At 39.8% G+C, this 19,062-nt stretch overlaps 1 protein-coding gene across 8 annotated transcripts in view; it reads left to right on the top strand.

The window, feature by feature from the left end:
- slc2a9l2 (solute carrier family 2 member 9, like 2) overlaps positions 1-8,388 on the top strand; it is a 98,052-nt gene extending 89,664 nt beyond the window's left edge. For all 8 annotated transcript variants that reach the window (XM_042405963.1, XM_042405961.1, XM_042405960.1 and 5 more), the window contains one exon: positions 7,909-8,388. In XM_042405963.1, coding sequence (XP_042261897.1) covers positions 7,909-8,151 — 243 coding nt within the window. In that variant the 3' untranslated portion in view covers positions 8,152-8,388. The remainder of the gene's footprint in view (positions 1-7,908) is intronic.
- The last annotated feature ends 10,674 nt before the right edge of the window (positions 8,389-19,062 follow it).

Genomic DNA, 19,062 nt, shown 5'->3' with positions numbered 1-19,062 from the left:
TAATTTGTAAAATACTAAGCGTGTTATCAATACTTAGTTGGACAATGGACGCCACAGTTATAAACTGAAATTGTCTGCTTTGTGACCGTCTGCAGTAGCAGCAGAGTCGCAGCACAGAGTAGTGGAGTGAGACGTCTGTTGTCCGTCCTGCTCTAAACACATGTAGCTGTTAGCGGGCAGCTGCTCTCATGTCTCCCCGGGTCCCATTGCTTGTTTTCGGTAGCTGCAGCCTCACCGTCACACACACGCTCTCTCTCTCGACAGCAAACTCGTTACACACTGAGCTTTTCCTAAAAGGAGCTACGCTACTTGTATAAGACTGATGTGCTATGCTAGGCTAATCGCTGTCCAGCTCCATACTTAAGGCCCAGACAGGATAGTCAAATTAATTGTCTCATCTAACTCTTGGAAAAAAACAAAGTATAGTAAGTAAAGTAAAGTAAGTATAATTCAGACAATGTTGAACTATTTATTTTGTTGATAAAACTAAGGCACACTCCACTATAAAAAAATATGCGTTAACATAGTATTGTCTTTAAATTGATAAAATGTATGTAAGGGACTTGGAGAAATACTTTCTGCCTTATACTTGCCCTCTGTGCCGAGGACGTAGTTCAGCTCTGCTTTTTATAGAGGCAGAACTTTGCCCTTGGTCATAATGTCCCACTTGTCCCTCATTAGATCCTAATGACATTTGACATTTCAATCTTCGAGTCTTGAAAAAATATAGATATGTACGCTGAAGTTCATGCCCTCTTAAACCTACAGTTTCATCAGTTTATTCAAGCACTTTTTTTCACTTTTCTATTCTGGCTTTCATTTGCAGAAAAAGCCAGGGGCTTATCTTTCAGTTGTTTACAAACTATAATTAACTGAAATACTTGGTGTAGGTTTAGAGGTTTTGCTTAAGGCATTCAACTTTCATAGAGAGATTTTGGTAAAGAGAGATTTTCTTCACAGTCATAATTGTTTTGAATGCCACAACAAACTACAGGAAACAAGAAATATCTTCATATTATTAAAGTTATGGCTGAATGAAAACATAAGCCACACAAATTACATACTGTGTATGGAAGCATACCTTATTACATACGTCATTACAATCTTGGGAACATAGAGAGTAGATTGCTTTGTTCAAATGCTATTTTCCAGGATTACACTTTCAAAATATTGGCTGGCCTAAACTGAATGCAGGAAAATATCCAAGTTAATGCTTCAAAGCTCTGAGAGGCAGGTCAGTTAATTCTGGTGAATGTACACATGTATATGTATTTCCTTAATAAATACACTTAGAGTAATTGTGTTTAATTAGCTTTATATTCTGTATTGAGCAACCAGACTACATTATTTAATCTGTAATGCATGAGGATTTATGTGGGCATGTTGCACTCACCTGCTCAATCACATGTTAATCATATAGGCTTATAGAGATGTTACATGAAGCCCAACATGCATCATGTCATACATCTTGTACCTGTATCTTCACTTAAATGATTCTTACTGGTGGGAATTTGTTTAACCCAGACTCTCCTTATCACCATTTTGTTTTCCTTTAGTCTGATATTGGATTTTACAAACACTCCTTTGTTCCTGGAAACACTGCAGTGTGCATACATAAGTATCAGGAATGACTCTGACCTCCAGTCGATGCAATTGGATGCAGGGCATTTAGCTCCAGGCGTTCAGTGGGACTTTTTCAAGCAGGATTCAGTTCTAATCACTCTGCTGAGGATAAGCACCAACGACATGGGCACAGGATGTTTCAGATATAACCCTGTTAGGTTCTGAAAACAGGAACAGGGACTCAGAAATTCATTAACATACTACTACACTGTATCCAACAATAAACCTAATGTGACGGAACTACACAGGACTACACCTATCTCCATTACAGCATGACTTTATGGGCTGGACAATATGTCTCATTTCTGTTCATGTACAAGTGCACACACACATCTTCCACATTACAGCCCATGCCATTCCATGGCATATTCATACTGGTGAATTATATACACAGTATCATATAAAAACGCTAAACCACCATAACTGTGGTATAACCTTCTTAAATTACACATGTAGTTAAACAAGTGTCAGAGAAAAAGTAGTTTGAGAGAGTGAGGATAAGGGACTATAGAGTGGCAAAATTAAATCTGTGCCGTTGCTGTGTATCTTGTGTAAATATAGTCGTCTTGGAGCTTAACTATACTTAAAGTCCATGGCTATAGATCTACAACTCTCACAGTGCAAACAACGTCCTGTCCACTGCTGCCGCAACCTTCACTTTTTTGGTGAACTATTAAAATAATATATATAATAATGTATGCATAATTCCAGCCAAAGACGAACATTCGGGCACACACACACACACACACACGCACACACACACACACATATACAGGCAAGCCGGTCTCTCATACTGGAACTTGAAGGACATATTCATAGAGAGAGAAACAGAAGAGTTAGACAAAAGTCAGCTCCAAAGTTTCAGATCAGAGTGAAACTTTGCTTGCGGCATGCTGGACATTGTAGTGACGTCAGGTTGACCTTCTGTCAAATGTTTTCTGCCTGTTTTCTCTGCAGCCCCTGCAGATAAACCTAATTTTGTCCTTTCAGTCAGCTGCACCAGTGTGTCATGAGTTGGAGGCAAAGAGTGAACTGAGAACTATAATAGCTGAAAAGGGCATATCAAACACTCGAAGAGTGGTTTCTTAGAGGGGGTAGTTGTTATTCTTGCAGAATCAGTCTTTTTTAAATTTTAGTCTCATTGATTATAAAATGAAACACAAACACAAAATAATAAATAAGTAAAACAACATAACAGATCAGATCACTGAGTGCAACACATACAGTTACATTCATTCACACTAATTACAGGTTTCCTGTATCAGAAAGGTTGTCACAGGAGGAACAAATCAGTGTTGTCATTACTAAACTATGCTTAAGCATCCATGCACATATATTTCTCGACTTTTCCCCTTAAAGCATGTGGATACAGCACATATTAAAGGTTTCCTGCAGCTTAAAAAAATTAATTTGATGAGCGTGGCCCTGTATGGTTTTTATCTATTTTTTTACCAGCATGCACAGAGAGATGCAAATGCATGCCACAAGCACAGGGGTGACACATTTCTGCGCCAACAGTGGCAGTACACACTGTTAAATGTAACCTGTGGAGTTTTTGAAGCAGCGCTATGAATCAATGTCTCAATGAGTAAGTCCCTGTTTCGTTTGTTATCATGCCAATTTGTTTTTAAACAAAAGACTTGGAGAATATTCTATGAGGAAGGAAATGGAAAGTTTGTTAGACCTCAAACATACACACAATGCATTCCAACTTTTGTTTGTTTACACGAAAGCTCCACAGGGCACCTTTAAAACAGAAATGACCAAAAAAAAAAAAGTAAACAATGCAGGTTTCAACACATTTGAATAAAGCCCAGAAATGTTCTATGAGATAATAAATTAATTTAACATGTTTCTTTGGACTATAGGATAATTAAATTGCATTATGAAAAGTATTAAATATATAAAGTTTTTTATATAATCCAAATACTGCCAAATCCTCACATTTCAAATAGATTTACTTCATCATTCTTTCCTAGATTTACACATTACACAGAGAGAATCTTCGGATCTAATGCTTAAGAAAAGTGTTAAAACCAGCAAATTAGGTATGCACACTGACATCTTGAGTACACTATGTATATACACTATGTGTATTCTTTGTCACTTTCCCCTGTAATTTAGTAAAACTCACTCTACAACCATGCAGGAGAGATCTGCTACCAGGAGTAGAAAAGTGGTATTGTGGAAGTCATTTTGAAACATTTGCAGAAATGTATCGTCATTCAGGCTATCAGTTTCAGCATGTCAGAAATGTATGGTATGTGTAATCCTATAAGAAATCAGTGTTCATTAGTTTTCATGATCACATGGGGCTCAGTGTGTTTTCAAGAAGGTGCCAGATCCACGTTGGTATGTGGAACCTCATCTAGAGAGTGTCAGCGGATCCACGGGATCTCACCATTGTCTCTCCGCACTGTCTGCTCAATCCTTAATATATATGTGTGTGTGTGTGTGTGTGTGTGTGTGTGTGTGTGTGTGTGTATTGAACTTATATATATATAGTATGTCTGCCAGGCTGTGTCATTGACAGATAGGAAGACAGAGAGGAGAGATGTAATGTGATGATACAATTGATGGGTCCTTCAATTTGATGGATATACAATGAGATTGGCGGCAATAGATGTCAGTAAGTGGAAGGCCAAGTAGAATTGGAGCTGAATATGTAATTAAACAGATAATAGAGGCGTACAGCAAAGAGGGAGACCGGTAGAAATGGATTTGGAGAGGCAAAAGAGAGGAGCACGGGAAGATAAGGCTGAGCAAGGTGAGGAAGAGGAGGGGACATGTGTGAGAGACAGAAAGTGACAGAGGGTTATTTTTAGCCAGCCAATGCCACATAGCCTATATTGCAGTGTTGGTTTTGTTGGCTAGGGCTGTGTTGGACACACTTACTCCCAGGCACACACCAGGCATCCAAATCACAGCAGTTACTCACTGGTGGTGGACTGGCACCTGAAACCAGGTCTGACCCCTGATTAGACAACACACCACTGCACCAGCACATACCTTTACCTCCACGACAGCCTGCCACTGCTTTGGGGTTGCACGGAAATCTCTGATGTCTCCCTTTAAAAGATCAGTTTGCTCTGCCTAATATTAAACACACTTTTGAAAAGACCAATGATCCATTCAGATAACCAAATTAATACAAATCAAAGGTGAAGCAAGCCCACAGTAATCCCTGTAAGATTATTTAAATGGTAAATTTAAACTCTCAGTAAAATGAAAGTGGGTAATTGGTGCGGTAGTCATCATAGTTTCTTGGCACAGTAACCTGTCACATTTTTCTTATTATTCAACAGCAGCTGACCTCTCTTAACCACAGTTGAGGCAGTTTTTGATGTCACAGCGTTGCGCTGAATATCAAGCACTTTCAGTTCATTTTCAGTTGACACACTGTCTGCAGCATGTTGCCGTTTGCTACATTGATATCCTTATTTAAAAATTCCTCAGAGCTCTTTTTTTAGCCTACCCTTTTATCCTTTTCTTGCTTTTATCTAACCCATTTGTTTCCTTCTCGGGGCACAAATCCACATTAAGGAGAAATAGACTGGAAATAATGGAAGCAAAAGATTGTTGTGCAGTCTATGAATTACAATAAGAAAACTAGGAAGGCAAACATGCTGCAATTCTTCCTCAAGATAGAGCTGATGTCTGCTGGCAGATTCACATGTCAAGACAGATTCTTAATAGTTAAGTAGAGACCGTCCAAAAAAGGTCATTTGTGTCACGCTGATGCATATTCTGAAATATATTAACCCACTTTGGACACCACAGGTATCCAAAGAGTACAGACAGGTGAAAATAGTGAAAATATGTGTTGGAAAGGACTATAATTGTATAAAGGAGCTACAAATAGTCCTTATTAAAGTTCATTCCACAGGACTACTGAAAGCCACAACCTCTTCTGAACCTAAAGGCTGTAAAGCTTTGGAGTGGGTTGTTCCTTTGGCTAGAAATAATATTCTGATTGACTGACAAAACAATCTCATTACAAGATCTAATTAGTGGCTGTTCTGGAGCTTTTGATCATATCACATCATTTAGGCATGAACTTTCAATCTCATTTTTTAAGCCAACATAGATGAAAGGTCCATAAAGTGCTCAGAAAATCTTTATTTTGAGGATGTACGTTTACATGACAACTGTGATACAGTCGAAAGCTCCAGAACAGCTACTAAATGGACCTTGTGTTGAGGCTGTTTTCAAGAATGGGCTTTCAGTCTCTCCTAGACTCTGATTGTCTTGATGCTGTTTCTCAATAATGTTTAGCTAATCAGGAAATGGATGTCTCGGGATTGTAAGTGTAGATGGTCATCGTTAGCGATTTAATGAGATATTATTGTTTAATGAGCTCTCACAGTTGGTTTTGAACATTGAGCTAAATTGCTGATTTATTGACATGATGAACTTTAAAATGGGGCTATAACAACAAACTCAGTTAGTTTATGACATCTGTAAAGACTAATAAGGCACCACACTCAATCACATTGATCAGTAAATTGTGAGTTTGTATGGATTTGTTCATGTGTTTGATTGTCATAAGTATTATGTTCTCATTGTTGGGCTCGCAGGATGTGACAGTACTGACATACAGTAATCCATAAAATCTACACAATCTGCACAGCTCAGTCTTTCATGCATCACAGACACTGTCCATGAGTGCGCGTCCTGTTGAGAAGATGCAACACAATCCATAGAAGCCCCCTTACACACAGCTCACACCCCTAAGATGACTAAATGTTGCCACAGAAACCAGTTACCATGTCAGTATATTTTCCAGCAACAGACAGTTGCTGGACCAGGACTTTTTTTTCTATGCCTTCCATAGATTCATGTCCACATAGGGTGTTTAAACATTCTCCTCTCGCTTACCCCTGTCCTGTCCTGTTTTGTCCTTTTCAGTTATAGACTGTACCGTTCTGTGTTGTTCTGTCCCATCCTGCACTGTCCTGTTTCATCCTGTCCTTTTGTCCACACACAGGGTTCCCCATCACTCTTTAAGTCACTCTGCAACATGTGTTTGAACATGAAACATGAGTGTATGATTAATGCATGTGCCTTCATTCATGTGTGTATGTGTCTGCAGCCACTGCTGGGTGTTTGTGTGTGTGTGTATGCCTATTTGTGTGTGCATCAAACTGAACCCAGCTGAGCCAGTGCAGCAGATCAAAGGCTTATCCCTGTGTCAAAGACGGGACTCTCATTCCCCTCAATCCAAGGGGCTTGCAAAAATTCAATTAATGACAGACGGAGTGGACGCAGAAATGTCCCGTTTGTACCATGAGTCATCTACTATGACAACTGGGAGAGCAAGGCAGTGTTTTCAGAGGAACTTGCTAACTTTGCAGATGAGTGTTACGTCACAGAGGCGGCATGGAAACTGGGTCAGGCCCTTTGCACGATGCTATGTTTTTTCTTTTTTTTTTTACTGCTATTATGAAATACACTCAACAGAGGAAAACAGTGTTAGAGACTGACAGCAGTGGTGATATAACTGCTGAATTCAAAGCAGTAAGTAGTTCTTTGTTGAGGTCATGGTTGTTTGGACACTGCATTTCTAATATCAGGTATATACAGCTGCATTTGAGCTCTGTCCCCTCATGAGCAAGAGATTATAGCTCAGTGACACACTGCCGAGGGTCAGTCAAGTTTCTCCGTCCCACGCAAAATCTCTCTCTCTGTCTCAAACACACACACACACACGCACACACAAATAACCCCTCTCTCCATCTCTAAATCTCCCTCCTGGTAATCAGTCAGTGTGTATTTTTAAATCTGTCACTAATCTCTATTATTGGCATAACTTACTGGACAAGGTTAGACTTCATACTTTGGTAACATATTTCAACACACAACACACATACATATTGTTCTAAAATGTGTGCAAGTGGGCAATATTCACTGACTTGCACATACTCATACATACACAAGCCTGTGGGACCTTTTGAGTGGAAAATTGTGGGGATGTTACGTCCTCCGCATGACACACACAGATGACAAAGCAGATGCCACAGATGACATCTCTCTGGTTTGGCAAGAGTTTAGGGAGGCTGAAAAATGGCAGGATTCAGCTCTGTAAAAATGGGAGAATAGTTGAAATGCTGAAATTGGAAAATCAAAAAAATAAAAATGAGCATCATGTTTTATATTTGACTCAAGAATAATTGATTGTGTTTTCTAGTAATCTTAAAAATAAAATTGTGTCTTTCAGAAAATATATGCTGAATAAGATGAATTGGATCTGTCTAACTCCTGCCTGTGTGTTTTCTGTTTGTGTAGGAGACTCTGCAGTCGTATGCCTTTCTGGTGTTTGTGGTGGTCTGTGTCCTGGGATCTATCTACCTCTATGTCATCCTCCCTGAAACCAAAAATAAAACATTTGTGGAGATCAGCCAGAGTTTTGCCAAGATCAACAAAATCCCTGCCCCCACCCCCGCCCAAGAAATGGAGCTGGTTCTGTCCATTGAGCCTGACGTGAATAGAAAAGTCCAAGATAGCGTGAAGACGGAGAGTTCCTTCTAAGTGAACAAACTACATTAATTATGGAGAAGCAGGGTTGAAACATAACTGGAAGTTCTTGTTTGTACATATTTATTTAATGACTATGATCAGTGCAATTGATGCTTTTGAGCAGTTTCAATGTGCTTTGTATATGTTTTATATGATTGGATTATTGTAGGAATATTGCAGTCTTATGGTTTACAATAATGCTTTGTTTATGTGTTTCATCAAAATAAAAAAAATCATCTGTTTATTTAATATACTGATTTTTTTGGCAGCTAGAACACGACACTGACAAATGATCACTTTATAAATACAGCTGATACAGAGCAACATTAGCATTCATTTGGAGTCGTGAGCTCCAGCTGAGGTGGTCTGGTCACCTGGTTAGGATGCCTCATGGACGCCTCCCTCTGGAGGTGTTCCAGTTACGTCCAACTGGTAAGAGACCCTGGGCGGACCCAGAACACACTGGAGGGACTACATATTTATTCTGGCCTGGGAATGCCTTGGGATCCCCCAGGAGGAGGTGGAGGGCATTGCCGAGGTAAAGGATGTCTGGGTTTTGGGTATGGATGGATGGATGGATGGAGTCGTATTTCTGGCCATCTGATTGATGTAAATCAGTTATTCACTCTTGTTTTATCTCTGTTTTGCTCTCCGCCATCTCCAGAGGGAAATATCTGTGGCTAACTTTGTCCATCAGTCGTTTGATGCTGGGCAGGTAATATAAAATAGGTTTTTAGGGCTTTTTTAGCTGCCTGTTGTGGCCAAAAATGTTGCTGAGAGGGAACTGAAACCGAAGATGCAGACTGGAAAACCAAAACAAGAAGCTAAAAGACACTCAAGTGCTCCGTAGAGTTGAGGAGAACTGTAAAATCAGACAATAATTCCCTGTGGGTATGACTGTGAGCCCTTTCACATACACCTACTCATTTGATCCTTTGCTAATATAAAAATATTAATTATAGCAGCTGTAATGAAACACAAACTTTCTTAGTTTTGAGGCCAGACAGGTGTACCTGAACAACTGGAAGCTGCTTATTCTGAATGAGCCTGACAAGCTGTAGCAGCATCTCTTCATCTTTGTCATCCTTCCAAAGCAGCTTCATAAATAAGAGTGAGGCAGACATGTGTCTGAGGAGAGGCATATTTTAAAGGATTATAACCCTAATACTGATGTCATATTTAACTTCCTAATATAGACAACGAGAATGAGAGAGCAAGAGCCCAGAAGGCATAGTAAATCTGACAGGGACAGTTTTTTGGAGCCCCTCCAAATCTGAAAGGAGCCAGGGCTACTTCCCACCAGATGGCGGGAGCCAGCAGAGGAAGTGATCTGAACAGAGGCAGACAAGCGTGGCATTGGATAGCAGTCACAGTTTGCTCCACAGTAGGGTGTATTCAACATTTCAAAGTCCACTGCCTATGAGGTTAATGCCCCAACGTCTCATACACACACACACAAACACACACAGAAACAGATATAAAGGTGTGTGTGTCATGCTATGATAAAGGCGTGTCCAAGAATTTCAATGGCATTGAAAGGCGAGGTGGGGAAATATGACTGCGTCATCATTCTCAGCTTAATTCCTGATCATATCCAGCACCAAAGAGCGCATTTATCCACTGGCAAGCAGGCAGTGAAGTGACAAGAATAATAATTGGAAGTGTTGGTTATCATAGCGCCAGCATGTTAGTCTCAAGGAGTTATATCCTCAGCAGCATTAGTTAGCAGGTAATTGACAGAAAGGTTCTGTGATGATTGCTGGTGGGAGAGTAATTATGTTACTACATAGCTGCAAAGCCATAAATACCATACGTTTAACAAGATGCACTGTAGAGGAATGCTATGGTTGATAAATTACCATTTGTCCTTAGATAGCCTCTCAGGAAGTGTTGTTAAATTAACTTCTCATTATGCAAAGTGGTAAATGGGTGCAATGGGGGGTGCTGTGTAAATCCTGCATGTATAAACTGTGAGGAAGGTTAACTGGAAAAGGAAATTCTTGAATCAAAATATTATATTTTGTGGAATCTTTTGAAAATCTGATGTGGGTAAAAGCTGTTTTTCATCTGGCATTCAGAATATCTCAAGATAATTACTGGCCATTTTTCAGTTAACTTGACCATTAAACCTTTAAAAAAAATAGTTATCAAATTATCAAAAGAAGGTGGATAATTTTATGTCACACCTCACAGTTTTTAAGAGTTCTCTGTGTGTAATAATATGAAAGGGAACATGAAAATCACAACCCATAGCAGATTTTCTTTCTTTCATTCATTCTTAACCACAGTTGCAAGTGTTCATCTAATTTTAGAAGTGCTTAACAGCCCCTTTGATGAACTCTGTCCAGCGCCTCTGCTGGCCTGATTCCAGCAGCATGTTTACCCAGTGAGGATACTCTGAATGAAGTGTGCGCATCAGATGCTAAAGTAGGCCATTGGAGCTAAAGAAACAGAAAATAAGAAGCAATAGTGTCCTCTCAGTCTGGCCAACGTCCTGCACACATTAATGACTTGATACAGCTCTTGGTGGCTTTTAAATATATAGTTTACTGGACCTGATGGTTAAAATTGTGATAATTCAAACAACAGAAAATTCAAACTTTTCTGGGGGCATATTGTGACCTGCATGGCTGTGGCTGTGTTTGCTGGGGGGGCTGGGTTTATACTGTGACAGGAGGCTGGGCTCCTCACTCTGCAGGTGTGTCACTTCAGTGATGAATGAGCCATTTTATGCTCATTTTTATTTTACTCCATGTAGTCTGCCTCAGTACTTGAACTGTGACAACCTAACAGGTGTCTTTGCTCTGTTCATAATGTGGAAGGCTGCCCGTCAGAGTAGATCACACGCTGTTCACGCAAAGTAAAAAAAAAAAAAAAAAGAGTTGATGCTTTTCTTTTTTTTGTCTTTTTTCCTGAACAGTCATTGCAACCACAAACATTATTTATGCTCCATAACATTTTCTACCTCAAACTAAAAACATGTCATCATGCAGTCAGTGGGTGCTGCATGATTAATAAGTGTAATTCATCTTTACCATATTCATCCTCAGTGATTACATTTACATACAGTAAACACATAAAGTAATATATCAGCTATGACTGCAAGTTTTGGTTGTATTCAGAATCCGATATTTACTTGGACCAAACTAATCATTTATCTCCCCGCATACATGGTTCTAAAATTATCCAGGTTTCTGCAGCCATGTATCTGACTCCTCAACATCCTTGTCGTTCTCTGTCATCCCTGCACTGAGTGAGTTACTGCAGCAGTGGAGGATTAACCCACTTTGGTTGCTGCCTGTGTGCCGCATTTACCACTCTCTGATGGATTTGGCTTCACCATCTGATCACCAGTAATGGACAACAAAAGTGATAAGCAATAATCAGTTTATCCTCTGAATTACCGGTGTCAGACCTTTAATTTCACTGCATTGCTTAGATCATCATTACATTGTTTGTCATCACTTCTGTTTTTCTTCCTGTCTGTGCAGGTGCACAGTAATCAGGTGTTTGATACACTCACTTGTCAGTTTATTAGGTACACCTCGATACAAATAATGCAGAACAGTTTAAAATCAATGCTTCATAAAATCTATAATTGTCTGTTAAATACCGTCTCATTTATATGAATTAGGGAACACTAATTATTATAAACGCCTCTCAGTTCAACCCAATACAGTTGAGTGCATACACAGAATACATCAAAAACCCAATAATAACCAAGATACTAGTGTGCATGTAAACACATCCAGTGTCACACCTACTTTCTACAACATGATACAGTCTTTTACTTGCAGTTAATATTACAGGCAAAACTCTTGTTGCAAAGTAACATTGACCTGTTGCATCTCAGTCTCCCACACCTGCGTCTCTAGGCACTTCGCTGTTTGCTCTGTGTATTCATCTTCTGATCCTCTTTTGCAGACTGACCTGAAAGTTGATCATTTGAACCTTGTGAACCAGCGGGGAGGTTTGGGGGTGTTTGTGATACTGTGAGAATTTCCACTTTGTTGTGGTGGCTGTAGCTTCAAGACCTGTCTTGACATTTGCACTTAATAAAACAATGATTTGGCTAAAGGGCCCTTCTACTGGCAGCTCCATTAGAAGTCTGCTGCGCCCCTGAAGCACCTGCTTTCTCCTTCTGTCTCAGTGGTGCTAGTTTACCACAAGTGAGCTTGAGTACTTTAGACACCCTAAGGTAAATGTTGAGACAGTAAATGTGTCTGGATATTTTGTTGTGTGTGTGTTTAAGTGCGCATTAAGTGAGCATCTAAGAGTGCTAGACAGGTGCTGAAGAGAGGAAGATGATGACCTTACCTAAATGAATATCTCACTCTGGTTCATTACAGTTGAATTTATATAGGCACAATTTTAAAGGTCTTTTTTATCATTGATAGTTATGAACACAAATCTTGAGCTGTCAGTGTTCATTAAAAAGATAAAGAGATAATTATCATTACAACAATTTGCTGATTTGCTTTTGGATTAAAACTGCTTTTCAGTGGAGTGATGGCCCTTTTATCACTTCACACTGTGCAGTGTGATACAGCGAGAATAAATGACTCAGTTTATCAGCCCTATTAAATTCTTAAACCTCACCCCAAAAAACACAAAATGATCTTATTAAATACAGTGTGTCTTACACAAATACAGACAATTCACACAGTGGAGTCTCATCTGTAACAGCACTGACATAAACTACCAAATGTGAATGTACAGTAAGTACAGTAAGTGGAGGCCATCAATAGCACTGGGGTAGGGTGAAGTTATCCTATTTGCTGTAAGGTAGCATAGTGGCTACAGCTTGGTGAAAATAAAATTGGGATTGAAAGGGAGAAGATATGCCACAGTGAAAGAAATCAAGAAAGAAAAACAAGAAGCTCTGGACATGGTGACAAAAGATGAAAGGAAATGTTTCCAGGAATGGGAGAAGTGCATTTCAAGGGGAGTACTTTAAAGGGAATTGCAAAGGTACTAGTGAAATATTTATAAAACACTGTTTTTAAACCAACTCCGGGATTTTTAGGGTCCCCTTCGTAGGTACCATTCTCCTTAGTGGAGCAGCATTCTGAAATTTACATTTTTTCCCTCGGCCAAACAGGACAAGTTTGTTTTCCAGCATTACAGCCCTTAATAAGGAGCAGTATGATCTGCTTCCACTGAGTCAGCAACTTCTTGAACAACAAATTGACAAGGTGGCAGGGCTCCATGTACCGTAGAGACTACTCATAGAGCCAGGGTTATAGCCAGAGCTGCCAACTCTCACGCATTGACTGTGAGACTCACACATGCAGTGAAAAACAAATTCATAACTGATAATGTGTCGTGAAAAGAGGACACTGGAAGTGCACAGACAGACAAGACAGAGTGCAACAGTAGTGGGGCAAAGTGAGAAATATACACAAATATATATATTGTAATTTATTCCCATGCATGCTGTTCACAGTAATCTCAGCGGCTCTTTGGACAGCAGCACAGCATCTCCTCTAGGCGTGGAGCCAGACCCGAATACAATATTTGGAAAATCACAAATAACAGGTTTTTATCAATATTTATTTCATACAAATATTATTTTTTTAAACATTTTTTTCGGGAAGAAAAAGAAGACATGTCAGAGAACAGTGTGCAGGTCAGGACTCGGTTCCATTGTTGTCTATTTCTCTCTCCTCCGCTCCACTTTGCTGTCTGTCTCTATATCAAGGATATATAAATAGCTGCAGGTCTGTGTGTCTAACAGGGCTGACCTTTGGTTGAGTGGTTGGCACAGTCGTCCATGGTCTGGGGCACTGGGGTTTGAGATCTGTTGTGGGAACCCTCCTTTGCAAAATAGTTCATTGAAGAACAATTATTTTAACACTTTAATATCCTAAAATCAGAAGTGTTATAAAAACAAAAACACTTCCACTTTTTGAATACAAATACAAATACTGTTTCATGCCAAGCTGAAGTCAAAATATTGCAGCCCTGGTTATAGCACATAAGCACCGATCTGTTTCACAGTGTCTTCACCTTCTAATGAGCTCTATAGGCTTAAAGATGGGCTGAAAGCCAGCCACTTTTACTCCCTGCCGTGACACGAACACAACATAATTGAACATGTATGCATCAGTCACCATGGTAACTCGCCACCATTCTAGGACCCATAACTTTGTGCGGAAAGGTAGAATCTGCTGCTCCAGTTCAAGCCTGATTGACCTGGTACAATATTGGAAAAGCAACTCAGTCAGGCAGCAATATGCCACCTCTCACTACTGTGGTAGTAGAAGGAGGGGGTCGTCACACTAACGAACCAGTCATGCTAATGAGCATGCTGCTAGTGGCAGACAACACTGCGGCTCTTATTGTACAGCACTGGTGTGTTCAGATGCTATTTAGTGCGATTACATACAAAGTCAATGCAAAGACATGAATAGACATGAATTCACGCCAGGCGATGTGAATAGACGTAAATATATGTCCATGCAAGTAGAAAATGTTTCAACTTCAGCAAAAAATTTGCATGTGTCATGGAGCTTTATGAATGTACTTCATGAATGCACAGAGAGGAGAGGGGAAAAGGAGAGAGACTGGAGGGAAATAACAAATAACTGGAGCTCCTGGTGAGTTCTGAGTTCAGTCAGAGGCTGAACTGAACACAAGCACACTCCCTCACACAGGGAGTGCCTGCCATTGCTAGCTAGCTTACAGCTAATATGCAGTAATGTATTTTGGCTGTTTGGGGTGAATAAACACAAATGGTCCAGTGGTCACACTCGCACAAGTAATGCAAGGAGAAAATGTGCTTTGCATTTGTTCTGAACACACCATAAGAAACATCAGCATCAAGACCTCCGGCCAGCAACAATAAAACCCAGGTCTGTAGGTTCAAACTGCACTTAGTGGGTATGAAGAAGCTCCCACAACAGCCATCAATTGTGACCAAATGCCTGCCTCACACAGTGAACCATGTAGGAAGTTAAACCAAGTATCCGTCATCGGTGTCATCAGGTAATTTTGCCAGGGCTTAAGCCCTGAACGTTTTGAGTGTAGCCCAAATATAATTTTAAATATATGCCTACATGAAGCTTGACAAAAAAACGTAATGTGTGTGAAGCTGTTTAGCCACCTCTCAAATTCAGAAATAGCGTAACTTATGCAAACTGTCATCACTCCACAGCTGTTGGCAGCTCAGACTGGCTTCCTACTGCAGTTTCTGTAGCTTCTTGGTACACTTGTTTTTTTCCCCCATTTGAACACTGTATACTTGTATGAGACACAGAGACAGCTGTTACTGTTAACATGGATCAACAAACCACCATCAGCTCCTGCTACGCAGGTGTTTATAAGGCCTACGTTTATTTATGTGTTTACAATTTATGTGTACTCATGTGTACTCATATGGACAACCGCTTTACTGTGCGCGTCCATGACAACACTATTGACACCATGTATCCATATCCATCACATGCCCTACTGTAGTATGTCAGTATATGTTTAATAATAGCAGCTGTGAAGTATTCTACTTCTACTCAATACTAATACTAATTACTAGAAACTAATAATATTTTTAACATCACAGTCATAATTAATCTGGAAAGTAAACAACAGTTTTTGAGATACACATTTAAATCTTGTAATGATTAAGATATGTACTTTTAATGTCAATAAGGTGCCAGAGTGCATAAAAAGCATCAAAATAGAGCATGTTTATCAAAAAGATCTTCTCCCCTACAGAGGTCCGAGCTAAGCCCCGAATGCCCTCAAAACCTAGTAGTGCCCCTGTCCATAGTGCACCTCATAATGTATACCCAATGCCAATGTTCAGTCAATGCAGGAAGTGGTGAGGCGGAAAAACAAGGTGTGGATATTGGTGTGGAAGACTTTTTAAAACATCTACATTGGACGCAAAAAACCCCAAAAAACACTGGTATTGAATGTAATCAGTTTTGCAGAATCATCCAATATCGATGTCAACACACACAGCACATATAGATAGTACACACTTGTGGCAGCCCCATCAAATCCAGGTTAAACAACCATGACTTACCCTCTGACCATCGCCCGATGAGGATAAAAAGCTTAGAATACAGTCTTGGAAAGCTCTGCTGCACAAGAATTCAGCTTTGACCTTGAGAAGCTACGAAGAGATAACAGGTCAAGGCAAAGACCAAAACCTGCTGTAACAATATCCTCCTCCCCTGTTGCCCTGAACATTGTAGAGTGCACTTGAAGCACTGCAGGACAATCTGAGCCAATCCACTCTTACACATGTGAAATATTTTCACAGAGACAATGTGCCACCCTGAGTTTGGGAAGGAGCTTGTCATAAGCCCCATTGTTATAAGAGATGAACGGCTGCTGTGAGCGTCTCGGGGAGGCTGTGTGGTCTCACTTAGTATGCCAGGACATGCACAGGATTCAGTGTTACAATTTCTCCCTTCACTCCATGGCTTTATCAGGGAAAGGCATTCAGCTGAGCTGTCCTGGACCTAAAAGAAAACCTGATTTTTTTTAGGCACATAGCTGATTGAGCAAGACAAACGGTCAATCCCATTTTTCTCAAAATGCTTTGGGCAGCCCATCTATTCTGCATTATAGTCAGAAATGGAGGACATTCTCTGGGTCATGCACACTTCTGAAGAGGGGCAGCCTGTTCCACTTTAGGACCAAGGTCAAGCTTATTAAGCCCATTAGAGGACCAAGGCTGTGTGAAATAGACAAAAATGAACAGTTAAATAGACAGTGTTGATAGAAATTGACTTTGCTGTTTGTCAGACAGAGATGTTTTTTTAAAATCACTGTCAAATATGAACTGGGAAAATTATTCTAATGGATACCCACATTATAACAAATTATACATTTATATGTCTATAGCTAGGGAGCCAATATAAAAGATAAAGTATTTGTTCATGCCTTAATGTTACTGTTATCGTTATATCCCAGTCTGGCCCTGTGTCTCTCCACCAGTCCACTAGATGCCCTCAGGCTTTTCTGCCTGTTTAAGACTGGACTAAGTGGGAAGAATGTCAGATAAGAGAGGTTGCGGATTATATTTAAGGACCACTTGAGATACTGTTGCTCTCTACATTGACTCTCGTTGGAACTAAGTGCTAAAATGACCCGAAACACTAGTTATGTTATTCAGAGCTGCAGTTGTCTTTTAGTTCGGTTAGTTCGGTTTGTGTTGTTACATGTAGCCTTTGTATGCAGACCACTCCACTTGGCAGACTGTCAACAGCAAAGTATGTTGTGTGTGCTTGATGAGACTTGTGCACTTATTTAAGTTATGGGATGGTCTGTGCATGGTTATATTGTGTTTTCTGGGTCTTTTGGTTTTCTGTTTGCTCTGTGCTTTCCTTCTGTGTTCCTGGGCCCCACACCTGCCCTGCATCAATCTTGTTAGCCCTGCTCCCTGTGTCTTCCCCAGCCAATCAGCTCACAGCCTGCCCTTGTGTCTTGCCACCTGTTCATTGTTGTTTCATTAGTTCAGTTTGTATTTAAGTCTTGGTTTTCAGTTCAGTTTTGTTGGATCCTCTGCTTTGTTTGTTCTGTGTTGATTAGTTCTGTTCAGTTTTACTTTGCCTGCGCTCAAGCCAGAATAAAGACGTTATTCTTCAGCTTGTAGTCTTCTGCATTTGAGTCCACCTGCTCCGCTCCTCATAACTGTTATCTCAAAAAACACAGAGGAATGGTTGAAAAAGCATACACTGTCTGTACGCTGTAGAAAACTCCCAGTTAATCTTTAAGAACTCTGTTTTCCCAGCAGCCCTAGTTTGATCATGTCCGCTGCTCAAGCTAATGAAGTTTCTGTCCTTTTTGTGAAGACCACTGTGTGTCTATATGAATGTGAATCATGGCAAATTGTATTTGTATCATTTTTATATTGGCGCAAATATTTGGAACCATCAAACTGTTGGATGATGTTAACCAATTGAGCCAATATGGTTCCAGGTTCAAGCTAATGATAATAACCCATGTAGTGGGCAGTAGCATATAGTACATATAGCCCTCATTAGTAGCTTGACTGTGGATTTATCAATTACTCTTTCTGTTGTCTGTTGTCTGGAGCATTATTGAGTGCAACTTAGTAATTCAAGGCATCATGTTTGTACATTAAGAGTGTGCATTAGGGTACAACAAACTCTCAAGGCAGTTTGTGAAATGGTCATGAAATCTAATCTATAGATCAATGTACATGGACATGAATTTTCCAATTTTTTTTCATGACACTCATCACAACTTTCAAATTAATGTATTTTAATTGGAAGTATGTTCCGTGCCTGCACTACTTTTTTTTCCCTTTCAGTCGAGACTTGTGAGCACAGAAGCTATATTGGCTTTTTTCTCATTTGTTATTTATTTTTTAACTATAACTGCTACATTACTCAACATTTAATTACAAGATTTTAGTCCTATTTTTACTTCTTTATTTTAATTTTATCAGTAGCCTACAGTCAATGGTCTGCATAGAGTCTGGTGTGTGGACCAGATGACCCGCTGCCTTGAAGTAGCCTATTTTCCTCACCTTGTTCAGGTTTTCTTTTAATGATATATAGGTTAATGTTAAGACCATCAGTTTTAATTATTTCTCCTTCGATTCTGAGAAATAACATTTTTTTTTGATAGTGGTAGGCTATGGAAGAGCATTATGTTGTGGGCGGATCTAGCTTTTTCAACTACTGTTTTGGGTTGTCTGCCGTTAGTGGGCTTCATTCCATTTCAAATTGCAGGCGTCCGCCACAGAAGGAAATGTCTTTTCAGCAAAGAATTGAAAAGAATAAGACTCTACAGCCACGTTACACTGTACACACAGCAATGCTTTGAGCTAAACATTATTGTCAGCATGCTAACATGCTCACAATGACATTGCTAACATGCTGCTGTAATACGCCATGTTCACCATCTTTGTTTAGCATGTTAGCATGCTAACATTTACTAATTTGC

Source organism: Thunnus maccoyii, chromosome 3 (assembly GCF_910596095.1).
Source record: "Thunnus maccoyii chromosome 3, fThuMac1.1, whole genome shotgun sequence".
Taxonomy (NCBI): domain Eukaryota; kingdom Metazoa; phylum Chordata; class Actinopteri; order Scombriformes; family Scombridae; genus Thunnus; species Thunnus maccoyii.
This window is presented reverse-complemented; position numbering and strand designations above follow the sequence as displayed.